Here is a 22,036-nt window from a genome sequence, read left to right on the forward strand (position 1 = left end):
GTAACCTCGTAAAAGAGGACGTTATATTTAAATAGGACGCTCCCCCCCCCCCCCCCTCCCGTCTATTTGATATTTTGTCGTTCTCCCGTCATTTCCGACACGTACATGTAGAGAAACGTATACATGTTTTCTCGGTGCATATTGATTTTACTGACGTTTTTATATTTGAGGCTATGAAGTGAATCACATTGTCCACTGGGTGTCACTGTTGTCCCATCTGTTTGCTTTTCTTTGTCTAACGTTGAAACCTCAGTGACTTTTTTGGAGCCGATGCTTATATTTTTAACATTACAAAAATGGATCTAGATTCACTCCCTTGGCGAGCGAATTAAAATCATTTCAATTAGGTGCCTATTAAATGACCGTTTACGTCACACTACAACTGCGTCCCAAATAGTCAACAACAACAAAATACAGTAAATGGCCCAAATTATGAACAGAAATACGAGTGAGAAATTCTGGCTTTCGAGGTTTAACTGCCTTTAACTATAATGCACACATAAACTGTCTATGAAAAGTCTACTGAGCCCTATTTTCACTTGCGTTCAGGAGATTTTGCATACATAGACACGCATTATATGGGGATTTTTCCAACAGGTTCTTCCCATATTAGATGATCTCATCAGTTCCAAGAACGGACCCAAATCTGATGGATTCAGGAACACATCCACATGAGCACACTGACTTGTTCAATGTGCGGGGATTGTAGGCAAATGACGATGAATGGGTTGTGCGTTTATTCAAACTACCGCACGTTTTGTTTGTTTTTTGCATGCCAACATCCCTGCCAGCCGCTCCCACCTGATTGGCTCCCCGAATTGCATCAGCCCCGCCCCTAAGCACAACCCCGCCCAATCAGCCCAAAGCACTGAGGCGAAGCACCAGCGAGCACGGGCGTCAGTCTCAGCTGGACAACAAGGGAAGAAGCGACGAGACACCACCATCTCGCCATCATCACCGTCTTGTCTGAAGTCTACACGTACAAGTCACGTCGTGGAGGACTGGGACGAGATTGAGCGCTGCAGTGACAGGGGAAGAAGAAGAACCGGGGAGGCGGCGGCCGCATCGTGGCTCTCTCACCGCGGGTATGTCCGAGAGATTCTCCGGGCGAGGTTGAACTCCTGCGTTCCCCTAAAGAGGTCGGTGAGAGAGAACATCGTTTCATCTCTACATTTCAAAAGCAATGATTTTGCTACTTCATATAGCATTCTTATGTTCAGATAGGGAACAAGCAGCAGTATTTACACCATGCACAAGTATGCAGCACAGAACGCAACAGGAACAAAGAGCAGCCACGGGAAGGAATTACTGCCATCGAATATTGAGTCGTGTAATACAGTCACGCAGAAATATCTTCACCAAATTTTGATGGGCAATACAGTAGGTGAGAGCTAATACAACTTTACAGTCAATATTTTTCAACCCATGCATCAGCGGATTTTATTATGCATCTATTATATTATTACACTTGGATCTTTCACGCGTGCATAGCCAATGGATGAATGTACGAATATATTTGTAGTTTGTAAGATCCAAGAGTTTGTAAGAGTGACAGTAAGAGTGATGCAAAAGCTTGTGTTCCCTCCAAAATATCGGTAATTGTGTGATTGTGTGTCTGAACTCAATTGAATCCGGATGGGATCCAGAGTGAGCATTTCGTAGCAATGTAAACACTTTCTTTCTGGTCATTAAGATCACTGCTTGACAGCCTTGGTGGACGTCCACGCTGTGTTTGACCATTATTGTAACAGTCGCGATTGGTTTTGGTATCGTAAACGCTTCGAACGACGCCTGCTGCGCTCGATGCCGGCAGCGACGGTTCGTGACAGGCGGAGCAGTTCAAGGCGCTCGCTCTCACCAGACTGCACAAAGAACACTTAACAATGAAACAAACAATTACCTTTAATTGTTTTGTGTTCAACTGAGCAAGGGTCACGTTTCACACTGACTAAGTACATTTGCCAGTAAATTGAGACCAGGTCATCATCATTTCAAAACACTCCAAGTCGTACTAGAATGAATGTTTTCAGAAAGCAGGTAAGACAAATTCAACAGATTAAATATTTGCTGATTGTCACAACATGGATAAGTGACAATTTACGTGAAAAAAATTAGCAACCACATTAGCATTGATTAACAATATTGTGACGGTAAGTTAAAAAAAAAAAAATGCCCTCAGGTATTTGCACTTTGCCTCAATAATGATCGGGGAACACTGCGCCGTATGACACGGACACAATCGTCACCTTGGTTATGGGCAAGATCTTGGCGGGAGCGCGAGGTGTCGTTGACGCTTTCCCAAGACATAAAATGGACGGCATCAGGTGTCGCTGGCGACTAAATGAGGTTTTAGGCCGGCGCGTGTGCAACGACAGCTGGCCCGAGACGCTAAATTAGATCCAGATGGGTTTGGATGCTGACCAATGATCTCCGCTGCATCATCTCCTTTTTGTCTGGTCCAAGTGGCCCATCTGAGCCCCATGTTTACTTGCGAGGAAACTTCCCCTCCTCCATTTTCACATTCCCATCCCTCTTCCTGAGTCCGTGATTGTGGACACCTGGCAATAATTTCAAGTTTACATGCAGCCAGCCATCCGGGCCTCAGATGGTGGCCAGAGGCTCTCTCGCTCCTTGTTGGCATTTGTGGCTTATTATGACCAATCTAGAGGGAGTCCAAACTGAAAAAAAGAAAGAAACTTGTTTACTCGCATGCATTGTGCCGTCCACTTCAAAACGTCGCCGGCTGTGAATTCGAAAGGACCTTGGTGAGTCGGATTGCCTGATGATTGTTCGGATGAGCTCATGGCTCCATTAGTCATGTCTGGCGCGATTTAAGTAATTATTTACAGAAAAACCACTCCACCCATAACTTTGAATGTCATACACACATAAAAAAAGGATCTGAGAGCGTGGGAACAACAGTTAGCGACACATTGTTTTGTTTTCTTTGGGGAAAAGCAGGAAATGATTTCCATCAATGCAGAGTGAAGGACAGCTGTTTGAACTCAGTATTTTTGCTAAGATCCATCAAAAGACCAGATTCCAGTTCTGATCCAGATTGAGGGTTGTTATGAAGCAAACTCCAATCCGACGTGTGAATTCACCAGGAAGCCTTTTTCTTATTGACTAATTAGGTCAAGCTTTGGCACAGTGTGTGCGCGCGGTTGTCGTCTTAGCTGAGCCAGCGGCTACGAGGTGACGCGTCGTCGCCTTTGTCGGCGCTGGAATGCAACCAGTCTTGCCGGGCCGATGCTTTTGCGCTTTGTTTGATATTTGCTCCCGGTGCTCTCACCGTGACATGCGAAAGTCGGGTTGGCTGGTGTGCAGGAATATTGCGCAACATCTGATGTCCAATTATTATGTTGAGAAGGGTTATCTTGTGCTATGTTTACAGTTGGAACTGCAAAATAAAAACAGGAGTTTCAGTTGATTTTTTTTTTTTTTTTTTTTGCCATTGGCTGCAGTGCCCGTTCCCTAACCTCGGCAAATAACAAGGGATTAGCGTATTTAATCCATCGCATCCTGTCTTCAAAATGCTTGTTGGCAGTAAAGCGCTAGTTAGCAACCCCCCCCCCCACCCCCGAAGCTAAAAAGCTAACCAGCAGCCGTGTGAACTTTTACTGCGTGCATACTTGGAATGCCAGCAAGTGAGAAAAAGCACTCATGCGACACGTCAATCCTAATCGTCCTAACTGGAATCCCCGGCATCTCTTTCCCCGTGCGTCGACCTCGTCGTCACCTCCAATTGTTTCGATGCTTCAAATTGTCAGTGGACGGACGACGACATCTTCTCTGTTTTCTCAGAAACGTTGGCGTGTTCTGAAACTTGTGAGTTGAGTGTTTTTTTTTTCTCAATCCCTCCTTTCTTTTACTTCCAGGAGTCAATGAAAATGTCTGTGTGCGTCCATGAGAACCGGAAGTCCCGGGCCAGCACCGGCTCCATGAACATCTACCTGTTCCACAAGTCGTCGTACGCCGACAGCGTCCTCATGCATCTCAACTCCCTGCGGCAGCAGCGTCTGTTCACCGACGTGCTTCTCCACGCCGGCAGCCGCTCCTTCCCGTGCCACCGCGCCGTCCTCGCCGCCTGCAGCCGCTACTTCGAGGCCATGTTCAGCGGCGGGCTACGCGAGAGCCAGGCCAGCGAGGTAGACTTCCACGACTCGGTCCACCCGGAGGTGCTGGAGCTGCTGCTGGACTACGCGTACACGTCGCGGGTGGTCATCAACGAGGAGAACGCCGAGTCGCTGCTGGAGGCCGGCGACATGCTGGAGTTTCAAGACATCCGCGACGCCTGCGCAGAGTTCCTGGAGAGGAACCTTCACCCGTCCAACTGCCTGGGAATGCTGCTGCTCTCCGACGCCCACCAGTGCACCAAGCTGTCGGAGCTCTCCTGGAGCATGTGCCTCAGCAACTTCCCCGCCATTTGCAAGACGGAGGACTTCCTACAGCTGCCCAAAGACATGGTGGTGCAGCTTTTGTCCCACGAAGAGCTGGAGACCGAGGACGAGCGGCTGGTATACGAAGCCGCCCTGAACTGGATCAACTACGACCTGGAGAGGCGCCACTGCGACCTCCCGGAACTCCTCGGGACGGTCCGCCTGGCCCTGCTGCCGGCCATCTTTCTGATGGAGAACGTCTCCACCGAGGAGCTGATCAACGCCCAGGCCGGGAGCAAGGAGCTGGTGGACCAGGCCATCCGCTGTAAGTTGAGGATCCTGCAGAATGACGGCGTGGTCAACAGTCAGTGCGCCCGCCCCCGCAAGACCAGCCACGCCCTCTTCCTCCTCGGCGGCCAGACCTTCATGTGCGACAAGTTGTATCTGGTGGACCAGAAGGCCAAGGAGATCATTCCCAAGGCAGACATTCCCAGCCCGAGGAAGGAATTCAGCGCCTGCGCCATCGCCTGTAAGGTCTACATCACGGGGGGGCGGGGCTCGGAAAACGGCGTCTCCAAAGACGTCTGGGTCTACGACACGGTCCACGAGGAATGGTCCAAAGCGGCGCCCATGCTCATCGCCAGGTTCGGCCACGGCTCGGCCGAACTCAAACACTGCCTGTACGTGGTCGGCGGTCACACGGCGGCCACCGGCTGCCTCCCCGCCTCGCCGTCCGTGTCGCTCAAACAAGTGGAGCAGTTCGACCCGGCGGCCAACAAGTGGACCATGGTGGCGCCCCTGAGGGAGGGCGTGAGCAACGCGGCTGTGGTCAGCGTCAAGCTCAAGCTCTTCGCCTTCGGGGGCACCAGCGTCACCCACGACAAGCTGCCCAAGGTCCAGTGCTACGACCCCCAGGAGAACCGCTGGACCGTGCCGGCCTCTTGCCCGCAGCCGTGGCGCTACACCGCCGCCGCCGTCCTGGGCAACCAGATCTTCGTCATGGGCGGCGACACCGAGTTCTCGGCGTGCTCGGCCTACAAGTTCAGCAGCGAGAGCTACCAGTGGACTAAAGTGGGCGACGTGACGGCCAAGCGCATGAGCTGCCAGGCGGTGGCGTCCGGGAACAAACTCTACGTGGTGGGGGGCTACTTTGGCACGCAGCGCTGCAAGACCTTGGACTGCTACGACCCCACGCTGGACGCGTGGAACAGCATCACCACGGTGCCGTACTCCCTCATCCCGACCGCCTTTGTCAGCACCTGGAAGCATCTGCCCGCCTGAAGCCCGCCCGCCCGCCTGCCCTGCCCGCCGCTGGACTCGGTCCCTAAGGTAACTAGGGTCTCAGCGACAACACGCTTCATCCACTGGAAAGATTAGCAAACTTTAGCCACGCCGCAAATTTTGAAAAATCCTCAAGGACCCAGGAAATCGGTCTTTTTAATTGGAAGCAGCCATTTTGTCTGAGTTCCAGCTAGCTCATACAAACTGAAATGCTGTCTCATTCCATCTAATTGTACTCGGCTTCTCTTTGTGTATCGGAATGCAGTGAGAAACCCAAAAGATGCGGGGTGGGATACCACGCGGTCGTCAATGTTCCTACCGCCCGGGCATTACTAGAATTCCTGCCGTGGGAATTCCAGTTTAGTATTGTGGGAATAGTGAGAGTCTCAAGCTCCAAGACCTTTCAATTCAGGCCGGCTCTTTACTTCTCCGACTCTTTCTCCAGGTTCTTTGGACACAAAGGAATGTCGGAGTGGCTCTTAAGGCGGGCGACTGGCGGGAGGTCCTGGGAGGAGGGGGCCGGCCAGCAGGCCAGCAGCGAGTTTGCATGGGTTAGTTAAGTGACTGCGGGGACGTGCCAGAGGACAGAGAGGGTAATTGAAGTAGAATAGGATACTTTTATTGCTCCTGTGGGGGAGGTTACTCCAAGACGGTTGGCCAATTAGACGGGGGGGGGGGGACGACACGCCAGCAGGCCGCAACGCCTGGGCCGGCCGGGCTAATCCACTCTCCGTCGCCTCCCTTTGATGAGGTCACGCTCTCGGTGGCGGGCGGGCCAGGAGGAGGCCGCCCCGTTGGGAAGCATTTACCACGGCTTACGACTGGACTTGCCGGGGTGTGGTTCTGGAGCGTTCACATTTTTGCGGGCTCCTGCGACTTTTAATTTGAACGCCATGCCGCCCCATTCGAGTGTGAACTAAAGCCAATCTTTCGTGTTTAGCAACATGCTATGCTAATTCACAAGTGGAACTCGCTGGCTCTACGATGAAGTGCTGCCTCCGCCAGTGAAAATACAAGCACTTATCACTCTTTTTTTTCCAACGGTGCTTTCTCCGAGAGCCACATTTCATTTTAGAAACGACGCATTTCATTAGCATGCTAGCCGTTAGCATGCTCGCCTGAGTGTTCTGGCCCACATTCCGGAAAGACGCTCCATTCATCTAAATTCTAGATTCTCGATCTGCTGTGTTCCGCCTCACCTCTGACGTGGTGTGAAAGGAGCTCGAGTCTGTGGGAATAGCTGCAACGAGGGTGCGAAATTTAACATCCAACACTTCTCCGCCATCGTGTGTCAAAACCAATCGGCGCCGCCATGGAATTATTTGAATGCGGGGCTGATGTGTGAAAGTGTGAATATTTGCCACGTTAGGTGACGGGTCGACTCACACAGGCCTAAGGAATCCAAAATACAAAGTCGTTTTCAAATTCAGGGAGCAAAAGTCGAAAAGTAAAGCCAGATCGGTCGGTTGATTTATTAGGCAAAAATTAGCTTTTTTTTTATTCGCATTAACACTGTGCATTTTTTAATTACTTGGCTGATTAATCAATTGTCTGAATATTTTTTTCAGATTTTTTCGGGGGGGGGGTAATTGATCCCTGAATTAAAATCTGAAGAGCGCTGCCTTGTGAACACGTCGCTCTCCCCCTGACCTCCTTGCGAGGCCGATGATGTTGAGCAGGCTCGACGTAGGAGGCGACAGTCGCCCCGGGCCCGGCCAGGGTGGGGGCGGCATGGCGCCAACCCGTCACCCACACATGGCTGCCAGCTCTTGACAACAAGGCGTGGGCGAGCGTCCGTGGCGTACATCCTCGTCGGATGACGCCCGGGAAGCGGCTAATAGTGCCGGATTACTCCCTCGCTCAAAACAGTCCCCGAGGACTTTAATCCTGCCACTTATTTAAACCTCAGCTGGGCTTTTGTACGCGCCACGGTTCAGGCTGATGCTTGCTCGCCGAGTAAAGGCACAAGGGGGGGGGGGGGTTGAGTGGAGAAAGATGGCAATAAAAGTCTTTCCCCGAGGGAAGCCGAACGTCCACCAACGATGGCAGTTAAAAGATTTGCATGTTTTTTTTTTTTTTTGACCTAACTCATTTTAAATACTTTATTCTTTTCTCTTCCAGATCTCCTTTGGCTTTTTCTTTTGTTTTTCCATCCCCTACTGAACTCTCGACTGTGACGAGGCATCCCGAGAGAAGACATCTGAGATGGATGCTGGACCAAAAAAAAAAAAAGAGAGAACCAAATGGGGCTAGCGTGGCACATTTCGCCTACATTTGGATTTTTTCTCTGTGATTGGCATGCGTTTGGACTGAATGCACACAAAGCTCTTCATCCGCTAATAAGCTCCTTCCTCTGACCCCCCAACCCCGCTTAGGAGAGCTGAGGGCGGAAGTTTTGTGAGAGGAGGGGGGGGGGGGGCAATGTTTCGGGGATGCCGCTTTCTGTCGCTGATGCTGCTTTTTTTCACCTGCGACTGCTGACTCGGCACAACCGGCATGAGTTGTTCACATGCGCCCGGCTCGCCCTTCCATTGAATGCTTTTGCTTTGAAAGCCGGCGGTGGACGCCTTTGCTTTTTTTTTAACGGCCGAAGACTTTTTGCTACGCAACAGTTTGAAACAAAGAACAAAAAAACAGACAGAACAAAAAGAACAGCTGCACTTCACGAGCGCTAATAACTCGGAACCGCCCGTTATGGATTTTGAACACGAGCCGCTGTCCCCCACCACGGCAGGTGGCGACTTTGGCACAGATACGATTTCATGCTATTTATTTCCCCTCGGCGTGTGGGAGGGTGGCTACCTGCTAATGAGAAGGAGGAAGCTCAGATTACCCACAGCGTGAGGCCGCAAAGGCCGCGGGGGGTCGAGCGACAAGAATTCCAACTCAATGCCGCCAAACCTGCCTTAAATCAAGCGCCACGTGCACCCCCGCCCAAAAGAAAAAAAGCCGCAACAATTAGCGGGAGCAGATTAGCGGCCAATGAGGCCAAGAATGCGACTAGCTAGGCTAGCTGGTTAGCTGTGTGGCAGACATCACCTTCCAAAACAACACCTTCCCGTTCCAGTTCATCTGCGAGTGCTCTCTTTGTTTGAGTTGGCCATTGGTTCACCTCACCGCTTTCATCCCGTTGAACATTTTGTCGTTACGTTCCTAAAGACCAAAAATGTGAGAATGCTTTGTTGTCATTGATGTCATGACTGGTTCAATTTCGATGGCATTATTTTGTACATGTTCTTTTTTCACAATGTGAAATCCATGGCTGAATAAACATGAGTTTTTTCCTCTTGGCTGTATAAAAATCGTACGTGTGTGTGTGTCTTTGCATACGCGAGTGAAAACTTCATTGGACAGAGAAATGTGTCGCTGGTTTTACTTTGCGCTCGAGTAGAGCCGCATACTTTCCCTTTCTCTCCCGAGTCACCTTGGCAACCATTATCTGCAAACTGTGGGGGCTGGAGGAGAACATGAAATCTTAAAAAGCACCCCTTCTTCCTCTCACTTCCCTCCTTTCTCACACTTCTCATCTGTCTTTTTGTTTTTAAATAGCTATGTCGCAAAAAAAAAAATCATCTAATCGTTTCTTCCTGGCTTGTTTACATTCCTCTTTGTGACACGGATTTGAGAAACACCAGTTTGACTGGATCCTGACCCTCGCGAACCCACAAAAGGTCAACGGGGTAGCCGAGCCACTAAAGAAATAAACAATCTCAGTGGTGAGATGTTGCAAGGAGCCACTAAAATGATCTTTTCTCCGGCGTGTGTGTGGCCTGCTAACAAAGGCTGACATTTAAAGTGAAATGTGGGGACGCTGTGTGTGGGTGGGAGCCCCACTTTTCAAACAACCCCCCCCCCCCGCGCCAAGTCCAGAGCCGTCACATTAATCACGACAGGAAGTTGAATTTCCTGTCCGGCAGGAAACTGGACTTATTCCCACACACAGAGGCCACACCAGTGCTCTCCAACACGTGACGATTTTTTTTTTCTTCTTCTGTGAACAAGTTAGCTTTTAAAGAGACTTGGCCCAAAAGCACCTAAAATGATTACTTCAAACCACAATGGCAGACTTCCTGCAGGGGCTTGTTAAGGATTTTTTTGTGGGTCTACTCAAGAGCAAATTACCATGTTGCTCAAGGATTGGATTTACGTTCCAAAAAATTCTGGGGACATGTTGGCTTTTGCAAAGAAATGGCTAAAATGACCTTAAAATGGCTGCTTCCAAATAAGATGGACTTTTTTTGTGGGTCTGCTCATGAAAGATAAATCGACCAAATTTTCAAAAATTCAAAGTGAATGAACTTAAAAGGGCTGCTTCCAAACAAGATGGACATTTTTTGGCGACCTGTCTAACTTTTTTTTTGTGGGTCTGCTCATGAAAGATAAATCTGCCAAATTGATTGGGCCGAAAGTAAACTGGCTTGGGGCTTGAATTTGGTAGCGATTGGGAGAATTCCTTGGGAGGAATTTGTTCCAATTTGTTTATCTCTGTCCAGTCTCTATCGATGGTCTTGTCTGAAAGTTATTATGTTTGCGAAGAGAGACTTTTTCATCCAAGTGGTGCCCGCCGGCGGGAATGCTGCCAAACTGCACGCAGATGTAATCTCTAAAACAAGCAAGCTGCTCAACGGAAAACATAGTACATGCATTTGCTACAAATATTTGTCAGGCAAATAAAAGAACCAAAGTGACAGCGGCGCTGAACCCATTTTTTACAAAAATCTTAAGGTGTAAAAACGATTTTTGGGGACTCCGTTTTACTTCTTATCTCCGCAGCATACAAGTAGAAAACAACTGCTCCGCGTCCGAGCAAAATTTGACGAGTCCGTGGGGGGTCGCTAACATGTAATTAAGTTCCACTGACTTCTCATCACACTCTGGCGGCTTCCAGAAGTTTTTGCGGCGCATCGGCGAGCCAGCGTTTAAGTGCTTGTGGCCAACTGAGTGTGCGTCTGCGGCCGTTTGGATGTGTGCGTGTGTGGACCACACACACTCGGGCGCTGGTCGGCGACGTTTCATCGTGCTTTACGTTCGCCGACACCCCGATGGGGACCACATGCGCCGGTCCGGACGTCATTTTGAGCGAGTTATGCCCCGAAAAGTTGAAGGGGGTTCCCCGCCGTCAGGGGGCCCCATGATGTAATACTTTTTTTCTTGAAAGGTACAACGGGGTACGCTCAAATCCCATCCAGCTGTCAGACATGTGCTAATTACAAAGCTTCCTGGTAGGCCCCCGCACCTAAATGCACCCCCTCCCCTACCCATCATCAAGTCACCTTACGTCAGCACAAAAGTATCCGATGCGCTTTCTGCCTCAAAAGTTGAGCGCTTTATCCTTGGAATTAGACTACTTGGTTGTAGCTTTTAGTACATATTAGGATTTTTTTTTTGAAAGTATTGTTTTCCTTGGAATTTGAAATGTTTTGCTAAAAAATATACAACAAAATATACGTTTGTTCTAAAAAATAGAACCCTGTTTCTCAATTAAAAAATACAAATATATATATATATATATATACATATATATGTATATAAATAAAACATATATATATATATAAATTATATACATACATATACTATTTTTCACGAAATTATGCTAAATTAACTTCCTTCATTTTCAAAAGCATTCCATTTTCATAAATCTACATTATTCATGAAAATATGCAAAAATATTCTCTTGAAGATGAATAAACCCCAAAACGTCAAGCCCGGTCCCAGCGCCACGTACCTGCTAAGCGTCACGGCAGGCGGTGGTCGATAACGTGGCGTCGTCCGTCGCAGATGTGTTTCCATTCCAGCAATTTTGTTTGGACGCACCGTCGTCGCCTCAAGTTGTTTGCACGCATGACCTTTCATCTGACAGCCGAGGTCGGGCCGCAGCTGAGTCACGACAACATCCATCCTGAAAAAGAAAAAAAAAAAAACATTTCTCAGGGAAGATAAGAAGCCAACTAAGGACGAGGCAACCCGTCCGGAGTCGGGATTTGAAATGGCAAAAGCGATGCCTGCCTGGGTGAGTTAGAATATCAAATAGTCAGCAAATACTTTTGTTTTTTTTAACAGATTTTAAAGAAGCATTTTAAAGAGGCACATGATGGAAGGGCATGAGACAATGTTTGGACAGTAAAGGTCAGAGCTGACACGCGAACCGTTGTCATCTCATCTCTTTGAAAAGTTCAACCCAAGACTGAAAGAAGACAAAGCCAGCATTCATGATGCTTCTTTCTTTAATTGCCAGGGTGCAATTTCATGGATTGTTTTGGTTTTTCACATGAAAGGAGGATGAAGAAAAACATCAAAAAAAACAAAACAAATGCTGTGGCAATTTTCTCTAGTTTGAAGATAAATCAAAACTGCATTTTTTCTGGTCAAATACACCCCAAAAAAACAAAACACTCAAATTGCAAGGCGAGTAGCACTCATGAAACGATCCCCCGCTCAGCCATTTCAAAAGGAACCTCAGCAAGGTTACGAGGCAGGCCAACCCCCCTAAACGTTTATTAGGTGCAGCTCGCAAAGCCGATAAGCGCGCCGTCGCTCGCCGGCCTTCAAAGTCGCCCCCGAGCGCCTAATAAGTGAACACTAACGACCCCGAACAGCCGCATGAAAACGCTGGCGCGCATCCAAAAGGGGCCGAGGCCGTGCTGGGAGTCGTGCGGCCGACATTAAAACTAGAAAGTAGCCGCCAAACTAATAAGAAAACTCGCTCGTAAAGATCAGGGACAGCAAAGTTCAAGGCGAGATAGATTTAGACGGAACACACAATGTCATATAAAAATAAAAGCAAATTCAGCATCAGAGTGTACTTTTGGAATTTGCTTCAACACTTCTTTCCTTCTTCTTTAATTGTCCCCTTCACCCTTATTGCAAAATATTGCGCCTCCCTTATTGGTCCCCGGCAGCACGAGGCAAATGACCCAAAACCTCCACCCACTGGATTAGCCGCAGACTGTTTACGACTTTCATATATCTTTGAAAAATGCTCGGACAGTAATTATAATTGGCCTGGCTCGGCTGCTCCTCAATCCTCACACGTTGTCATTTTTAATCTCTGATAATCCTCCTTTGTGTCTCCAGAAATGAGTCGCTGGCTCAATCTAGGTCAATCCATGCAGGACACTCCTGTGTGTGCGTGTGTGTGCGTGTGTGTGTGTGCGTGTGTGTGTGTGTGTGCGTGCAACATTGGAGGAGGAGCGGTGGCAGCTGCATTGGCCAAACATCTTTAATGGTCCCTTTAATTGGAGATTAGCAAACAGATTAAAGCGCGTCTATGCTCAGAGGTCCTAAAATGTGTTTACAGTGAAAAAAAAAAAGATCAATTTGAGAGAACATTGAGGAAAGGATCTTTTTTTTTTTTTTAATTTTCAATTACCACCTGTATATTTTCAAAACATACAAAAAAAAATCTTTAGCTTTAAAGTAGCTTTAAATGAAGATATTCGCCAAGGTGTATTAAAGTTCACACGGGGGGGATAAAGTTAGTTGGGAAAAGTCAGAATTGCAAGAAAAAAGTTGTAATATTGGCTGAAATAAAGGATATCTGTGAAAGAGTGAGATTAATCACAATTAATTGCTCGTCCGTGTTGGCACTGCCGCACTTGACCTCCAACCCTCTCCAACAAAGCTACGTTCCCACCGTGGGAAGGAGCCTATTTGCCATGCAAGCGAAGACGCCTCGCCTCGTGTGCCCCCGAGCCAACGCGATTTTCCCGTAATGAGATTTCCAGCGCATTTCCCTGAGCGCTACGTGTGCGCCCGCTCACAATTGCAAAAGCAATACGGCAGCTCCCCGAGAAATAAGAAAAAGTTGGAGCGCCCACAAGATGAAGTCGTTAGCTTTGTGAACAAGCCTCTCGCTCTCCCAGTGGTGGCAACTCAGGACGAACAAATTCTTTCTGACTGTACTGAGGAAGAAACAAGTGGGAATTAAAAATAGAAAAGAAAAAAAAAAAGAATATGATGACATATTACCGCTGTGTGTTGACTACCAGATAAAGAAAAAGCCCGCCAGACTGCATAAGTCGGCATATACTTCCACTTAAGTACAGGGTGTGAGCACTTTTGCAACCTCTGAGCATCAACAAGAAGCAGTTTGCATGTGCAATCAATCTCTTTGCAGGATGAGTCATCCCATCCTCCCGTTACGGGACAACGTGACTCACGGGGGGCTTTGCGGGCGACATCATTGTCATTCGTGGAACGTTGAATAAAGAGAGACGCAAATCTAAAAAAAAAAAAAAAGTCCCAGTCGAGACAGATGAATAAATGGAAGCAATGACGAGTGCGCCAAAGGCTCATCTGTCACCCCGATGGCGACAAACAATGGGAAATCGATAATGCCGGGAAAATGAGATTTACCGAAAGCAGAAGGGGATATTATTCATCCCAAATCCAGATAAATTTGCCTTCACTTGTAATCATCCAAGTTCATTTTGGAGAATGCCCCCATTTCTTGCTCCAGCATTCCTGGCTTTGGCTTTTGTCCACGTCCACAAAGGGATGGAATGCGGCCAGGGTCGGCGGCCGGCGCACACGCACCAGCGCCGCCCTTTTGTTCCTTCATTAGCTTGCTTTTGCCCCGCGGCCCCCGCCCCTCGGCTAAAAGGCCCGTCGGAAAGTTTGAATTATTCACCGTTACCGGAGGAGTGCTGACGCCGCTCGCCGAAGTTAATATTTCATCGCTTGACCGCTGATGTTTGTCTGATGTTGTTCAAATGCCGCCTGTCCGCTGACCTTTATGGCGCAGGAAAACCTTACGGGGCAACAAACAAAAAGGTCACAAGAGGTATTCGTAAGGAAATAATGTCGGGCTCGATTCTCTCACAAAAGGACTTAGCGTGAAATCTGGACCTTGGATTGGAATTAGGGCGTTAGATCACCAAATGATTCCCGAGCACGGCACCGCTACGATTCCCCTCTGCCCCAGGGGATGGATCAGAATCACACGGGGATGGGTTAAATGCAGAGGTCGTTTGGACTTGAACTTTTTTAACTTAAGCAAATCGGCAAATAAATCCGTATGTGTCACAGCGCCCCCCTGGTGGCCAAGACGAGCATGCCAGAAGGAGCAGCACAATGCAAAAACCTTTCAAGACAAAAGTTTTTTTGAAAAGGACGATCAAAAGTGAAGTGCAGTGGATACAATTGAAAGCAAGGTCTGACAGAAAGTTTTGTCAGCCGGGCGGACTTGAAAGGTATTAGCGAATGGGCGAGGATTCCGACGTGTGCAAAATACAGGTGTGAAAGCAGCACGGAATGTGCGCGGCACCTGAGAAGAAGAAGAGGAATGTTTGATGGACGTCACAAGGGCCACAACAAAGACGATCCACAGCTGGGATTTTTTTTGGGGTGTGTGTGTGTTTAAAAAAAAAAAAAAATTCATAAATATATCAAATGTCAAATTATTTATAGATACATTGAGTTTCCATTTCATGTTTAAATATTTGTATAATTTTGAAAATATTTTAGTTAATTTATTTCATTATGTAGCTAAGTAATTTTACATTTATTACTTGCATTCATATTGACCCATTTTGTAAATCAGAATTTGCATTACAAAATATCTATTTGGATTATCTTGTAATTATATTTTGTATTTTTTCCCCTCATTCTAATTTAGCTCGATTTTTGTATGTTATATTATACGTTTTAAATTGAAATTTTATTTTCAATGTATTTTGCATTCACCGTGCAGGAATTCCCACGTCGGAAACTTCGAAAGGCAGCGCAGGCATTCTGTGAGCTGCTGTGCTGGGAATTTTGATTTCACTTGTTCTTCACACCTCTCGCCAACATTCCTTTGTTGAGTGACAACGAGGAAGAAGAAGCAGAAAAAGAGCGGCGGCTTTTTTCCCAGCGCAACTGCCAATACTAATTTCTCATGCCAACATTGCTATCAAAGTTTTCAAAGCTTTACTTTTGACTCCCAAGGGACAAAAAAAGAATCATTCTCAAAATGAAAAGAAGTTCAAATCAAAATAAAAAAACTACAATGCAATATTCTCAGAGAACGTTTTTATCGACAATCAAGAGCATCTGAGCAGAACTGAGGAGGGAAGATCTTTTCTGTAACAAGCGGCAAAAGTGGAGCGACAACAAGGACTGCAAACAAGCTGAGTGGACCGTTCATCAAGTAACAAGCGAGCGGCGAGGATGAGCTGCTGCTGCATCGCTCGCTCGAGGCAGTCCATAAAAATGTTTTAAAAAAACGACTGAAAACGTCCGGGAGACTGACCATCATAAGGTGATGGCTGGTTCCTTTATTTTTGGGGCACCTCGGTTGCCATGGTAACAAAAGTGGTCACAAGGTGTTGAAAGGTAAACAAATCGGTGGGTCAGTGAAGGGCGATGGATTTTTTTTTTTAGACGCCTGGGGATCTTCACTTCCTGTTTTCAAACGGTGAGCGTGTTAGTCCACTGTTGCCATGGCGACCCCCTCCATCACCTTATGCGTCACTGCGGGGTGCGATTCGATTTGTTTTGGACTTTTATTCAAAATTGCCGTTAAGCTGACGACAGCGGGATCGCTCGCCGAAGAAACGGCGAGGTGCTTCGGAGCTCCCACACGCGTGTCCCCTGACCGCACTTGTTGCCGTGAGTCACGATGACTCATGAGTGCGGCTGGAAGATGAGGATGAGGATGAGGATGATGAGCGCGGAGCCATTCTGCTCTCCAGACAAAGGAAGAAGTGATGACTGATGATTGTTTCTGCAGAACCATTATTAGTCCTTTTAGAACTGACAAAACTGGGGCAAATGGGAGGCTGGTTTTAGACCAACCAACCAACCAACCAACCAACCAACCAACCAACCAACCAACCAACCAACCAACCAACCAACCAACCAACCAGTCTACCAACTGAAGCCAACCAAGCACCAAGTAAACAACCAATCAACCAACAACTAACAGTTGAGAAACAAAGCGGGCTGCCAATCAAACAAGGAGGCAAAAACAACCAAGTCACAAAGTAAGTGATGCGAAGTTGTGTCCTGCTTTGTTCCACGCCTGGAGGAGGTCGGTCGCACTTGTCGTCGATGTGGCTGTGTTGCAATCCAAAGCAAATATTTCACGACGCTTTCCCTTTGTTGGCGTCAAGTCGCTGGCGGGCTTTTTTTTTTCCCCTTTCATTTTTTTTTTTTTTGTCTTGCCTCCCGCTGTGCTGCTTTTTGCTCCCTCCTTGCCCGCGCCTGCTTTAATTCATACAGGTTGATGTCGAGCGTGCCAAGCGGATCCCCGCAGGCGTCAAATTATGAGCAGGGAGGAGAGAGAGCCCGGGAGGAGGTCATTACCGCCGAGTCGACAAACATGGAAAAGCCTCCGCCAAGGGAGGAGAGCAACAAGAAAAACGGACGACAATGAGACATCAGCGGGGACATTCCCGTCTTCTTTTCTGGCCATGATTGATATTAACTATCCTCATCATTATTATTACTACTATTATTATTATTATTATGAGAGTCAAGCAGGTTATATATATTTTTTCTAAATGGAATCTTTTTTTTTTTTTTTTTTTAAGACCTCCTTTCATTTCTCTCCTGCAACAACAAGACCGTAGGTGAGCAATTACAAAATCTTGCACGGAGCGCTCTGCCAGTTCCTTCCTGTCATGTTGATGCAAAACGCATTTGGCTGGGAAGATTCGGGATGAGGTGTCAAAAGCGACACGTCGTCAACATTCCTGCCGTGTGCCATGTTCTTGTTGCCTGAGGTGTCGACAAGGTAGCTAAAAGGAACCAAACCCCCAAGAATCCTTCCTCAACATGGAGCGCCATCCAATGCTATTCATCCTTTGTGTTGTCTGTAGTTAAAAAAACAAACAAAAAAAACAGCCAGATAAACGAGATCGCGAGCTTTGGGAATTCGGAGCCCAAGTGTGACATTTGTGAAGGCGGTGAAGGAAGCGGCACCCACCGACGATTCCCGTCAACGAGAGTTGACGCCGCGTCAAAGTTGACGTTGCTCGGCGGCCGCTCGCCAAAGTCAACTACGAGGTCACGTTTGCCATCTCGCGCTCAACGCGACAAACATCCAAAACAGAAATAAAAAACAAAATCGGAACGCAACGTCAGCAACTTTCTGTAACTTGCCAGGAGAGAAGAAAGTCTGACAAACAGCAACGTCGTTGGAAAATATAAAAACGGTCTAAAAATGGTCCTCCTGTGGTTGGAAGCGTCACCAGCGAGTATATTGCCAGTCTTTGCAATCCCACCCAGGAGAAATCTATAGTCGGCACTATGTGCTGGATATTGTTGTGGCTGCCCATAAAAGCCTTATTACAGCCGTTCTTCACATTTATTTGGTCGCAGACGTCATCACACTCAGCAAAATAACACTTTCCACTCTCTGCTTTGGCCAACTTTGACGTAAAATCGGAAGACTAGCGTCTTTAGCTGCTAACGGGATTATTTTCGCCTTATCGCGCTTTTATCCACGAAACACGACTCTATTCCAAAGAAACAAGACAAGCTTTTTTTTGTCCCGAAAAGTTTCGCGCATCGATGCCAAACTTACAATGATTATAAAAAGTCTACACACCCCTCTCAAAAGCCATTTTTTCGGAGACCGCCATAAGTTATTTCAAAAACTTTCCCACCACTGTGAAGAGCCGTACAATTCAATTGATGGGGGAGGGCCCCAAAAGAAGTAGGTTGCAAAAGTGTACACACCTGCTTACATTTGGGGATGGCTTCATAATTATTCAATCGCATTCAAAATCCTGCTAAATGTGAGTGCGCCTATTCTTGTCATCATTTAAACTTTTTAACGACTGTATACACTTTTGAGAATGATTCACTGACATTATTTGCAGACCCCCGAGCTACAGCTATCGAATCCTTGGGGGTCAAATAGGTCTACTGATCTACTGTATTCGATTTGTAAGTTCCAGTAGGTGGAAACAAATCAGAGGTGAAAGCTGGTAAGAGTGGGCCGTGGCGCCGTAAAATGGCGGCCCGCCGGAGCAGAGTCTTCAAAATTGATGAGGTGATGAGATGAGATTCGCTCGGGGGCCTCCGGAGTAAGAAGCCGTCGCGGCAATTTGAAGTTTAACAGCGACAGAGGGGATAAACATGATGGATGGCGAGCTGGGTCACTATTTTCGTTGGGGTACAGTAATCCTCCGCATACTTGCAGTCTGCTATAGTGCTTTGACGCCATCTGGCTTTCATGTAACTATGTTGAAGTGAGCTTCAGAGCTCCACTTCAAGCTTATCCACCATCTTGTGACTTCACGTCACATGGGGAAAGGAGGTGGTTCGTAGGCGCGCTCTACCTGTCGCCGTTGGCAACGGCACGTCTAGCGTACATACCGCTGGGCCACTAATTTTTTGTGTGCAGTCGAAATGTAAATATCTTTATGCATTATTTTCTTTACAACTCCGATTTTAATTGGCTTTTTTAAAAATAATAAATACATTGAAATGAACTAAATTGAAAGCAACAAATATTAGATGTCATTTTACTTTCCAGCACGACGCTGAGATTCAACTCTGCTCTCGCTCCCTGTTGGCCCTGCTCGTCGCCAACGTCGGTCTCCATGGAAACGGGCCGCCCAAGGTCAGGGGGTTAGGCACGGTGGCGGGCACCACGACATGTCATCCCCGCCCGCTCGCGTCTCGACCGTGGAGCGCTGATGTGAGGCCGAGTCGCAAACGAGGAGGAAATACAAGATGAGTAAGACGAACGAGTGCGGCGCAATTTGAAGTGCACGACTGACTATCTTGCAGCTCAAGCTGCTTGGCTTGATTTCCAGCTGCTCTCCCAATTCCTCCCGGGGATCAATAAGGAGGGTTTTAGGGATTTTTGCAGGTGGCCGTGCGTGTGTACAGGGCCAGGTGCGCTGTCATGGTAACAGATGGCGTGAACTATAAATTGCCTGATTGTGTCCCTGAAGGGAAGCGCGAGCATGCGTGCGCGTGTGTTGAATGATATTAAGTGTGCATTAGAGAAGTGGTGCCAATGTGAAAGATGAGATGTCAGACTCGAACCAGGAAAGCCTTTAAGACGTAAAAAGCTGCAGCATGTATGGAGCAACTTCATGTCTTGTTGCTATGGTGACCCCGACCTCCCCCATCCCTTTGCGCCCCCAAATTGAACCAACAGGCTCTACTCTTAGTACTAGCATTAGTGCAAGCTAATGTAGCATCATGCTACATCAGAGGTCACCGAACATACACGTCCGGCTCAAGAATACTTGGAATGACGCCGCAGACCGTCCGTCACATGACCGTACGGTTAGCCGTCTCTCATGACATCTTGCTAAGGTCCCAAAAATGAATTTGGAGGCCCGATGTAACGAAATGTGCATAAATCAATATCGCCGCTTCAGCCCCCTGCCGGAGCATAGAGGAGCCATTGATTGTCACTTCCTATTTGTAGAGGCGGGGGGGCACCGAGGGGGGCGGGGCTTTAACTGGAAGGACAGACCAGATGCCAGCCTTGAGAACACGACCTGCGTACACTCGTTTGTTGACCTTGTCGCCGTTTCTCATGTGTGCCCATAGCAAAGACAAGAGCACGTTTGATGATATCCAATTCAACCCACATGAAAACATGAAGTCGACATTCTATGTTCACCTTTGTCGTGAATAAATAAAACGCATCTATAAATAAGTCACCAAGAGGTCAAGACAATTTGTACGTTTTGGAATATGTCTTTGTTCAAGCTTCTGAGGGGCTGAAAGGCCCTTGTGGTTGCCATTTATATAGAAAGGTGACGAGGGTAAAAAAAAAAAAAAAAAGAAAAGAAAGGAAATGTGCCAGTGTTTTGGCTCCCAGCGCTCATACGAGCTTGTCACATTGACATGACTTGCAGCCAATTAGAGCAGGCCTGGGACTTCACCCCATGACCCGTTGCCTGGGGCTCGCCAAGCTGCTGGACAACTCCAGCGTTGCCTAGCAACTAGAAAAGACCGAAACAAGTCAATGAAGCAAAGACCAAACCAGGTGAGCCTCCGCACAGTCTGCGAGAACTAAATCGAGTGTTTTGATGCGGAAAATATGGCAGCTATTAGCTTAGCTGATGGGTCCCTGTAAGTTTGACTTTGTTTATTATGACTTTGTTCGCTTAAAATGATTTCCGCCCCCCTCCCCTCCACAAAAAAAGTCAATTGAGTTGTTAAGGTGATAGGTCACATTAATGGTTAAAGTTAGCCCAGCGCCGGCCTAGCTTGAAGCCCCTCGGGGAACAGTGCGTCCTTTTGTCCCCCACTGCTTTTCGGACACAGAGGCAATCATTGAGGAACCTTTCAGGCCTCGGCGCTTTTAATTATTGCAGCGGGCCTTTTTATTTGCTGCACTTTAATTACCATCCATCACGTAGATGTTTATTGGCGCGCGGCGGTGGGGACAAATGGAGCCGAAATGGCGCTCATTATCGCAGCTCGTACATCAAGAGCTGTGGAAGGAGCCGCCGCGTTTGCCGGACCGTTCCGGAGCAGCTCCATTAAACCTCAGGGGACACCTTAAAAGTGCCGATTTGAAAACGGGCTTTGCGGTTGCCTTCCGTTGAGCTTCTTGCTTCCTATCAAAATGATTCTGCTCATGCTGTCTGTTTCTTAGCAGGAGTTAAAGTTGCCGGCGTTCTTGATTCTTAAGGCCCTTGACACATTAGATTGACACGGCAACATGTTGAGGATGCTCACTGCGGCCTGAAGCGCGATAAACACAATCATTTGAATGGGACGGTTCACCTGAGCTGCACAGGTCAATGTGGGCAGGATGCGGAGGATTGGAATATGCAAATGAGATCAGAAGGCCCGTGAGCACGCGTACTTAAAAAAAAAACATGTTTGTCCTCGTATTATCGCACACAAAGAAAAGGCCAAATCTTTCTTGCGTTATATTTGAGCTTTTTAGAGTGATTTCAACAGAGCATCTTAGAGCTAGACGGCAGAGAGCACTGAACTGCGTACAAATGTAGCTTTTCATTATCGGTTAGTAATGGGGGGTTTTACGACTGTGGCATTTTACGCTAATAAAACCCACAAATGGAAACAAAAATAACTCACCTGGAGACTGTCGAGCAGCTTTGTGAGGCTCAGCATAACTAAAAACGCTGCAACACCAAACTTTGGGATGGGAGAAAACAAACAAACAAAAAAAAAAAACACTGCTTCTTCTTGATGTGAAAAAGCTGAAGTGAGTTTACATCCGCGTGACACGAGCGCCGTCTGGTGGCTACAAAATGCTCTACAGCCAATGTCCTTTTTTACGCTGTGCAGTTTTAAAAAAAAAACTTGATTTAGGCGATTATTGTGTTAATGAACATTATCTTACATAAGCTACGTGGACAACAGAGAGACGAATTGATGCTTGGCGTGGGTTTTTTCAATTTTACCATTCACGCAGGGGTACCTGAACGCCGCAGGTCTCCAAAGCG

General features: G+C 47.4%; 1 protein-coding gene and 1 long non-coding RNA gene across 7 annotated transcripts; one reads left to right on the top strand and one right to left on the bottom strand.

Annotated features, from left to right (window-relative positions):
• Window positions 1-430: 430 nt before the first annotated feature.
• On the bottom strand, window positions 431-21,815 carry LOC148389320 (uncharacterized). Of its 2 annotated transcripts, none has more exons than XR_015861629.1 (3): window positions 21,666-21,815; window positions 11,386-11,559; window positions 431-1,131 (listed from the first exon to the last, which is right to left on the bottom strand). It is a non-coding gene; the product is annotated as an uncharacterized LOC148389320 (long non-coding RNA). The 2 variants fall into 2 exon arrangements; XR_015861630.1 differs by lacking the exon at window positions 431-1,131 and adding an exon at window positions 1,883-2,678.
• enc1 (ectodermal-neural cortex 1) lies at window positions 874-8,962 on the top strand. 5 transcript variants are annotated; one of them, XR_015861627.1, is made up of 4 exons: window positions 874-1,139; window positions 3,879-5,708; window positions 6,106-6,253; window positions 7,782-8,962. XR_015861627.1 is itself a non-coding variant. In XM_088391627.1 (4 exons), the coding sequence occupies exon 3, from the start codon at window positions 3,885-3,887 to the stop codon at window positions 5,658-5,660; it is 1,776 nt and encodes a 591-aa protein (XP_088247753.1). In that variant the 5' UTR covers window positions 874-1,139; window positions 1,221-1,384; window positions 3,879-3,884; the 3' UTR covers window positions 5,661-5,708; window positions 7,782-8,962. The 5 variants fall into 5 exon arrangements, 3 of the variants coding, with proteins under 3 accessions (XP_088247753.1, XP_088247752.1, XP_088247754.1); XR_015861628.1 differs by having other exon boundaries at window positions 6,106-6,211; XM_088391627.1 differs by lacking the exon at window positions 6,106-6,253 and adding an exon at window positions 1,221-1,384.
• Window positions 21,816-22,036: the final 221 nt, after the last annotated feature.

Source organism: Syngnathus floridae, chromosome 12 (genome assembly GCF_059516105.1).
Source record: "Syngnathus floridae isolate MCC-2025c chromosome 12, RoL_Sflo_1.0, whole genome shotgun sequence".
NCBI lineage: Eukaryota > Metazoa > Chordata > Actinopteri > Syngnathiformes > Syngnathidae > Syngnathus > Syngnathus floridae.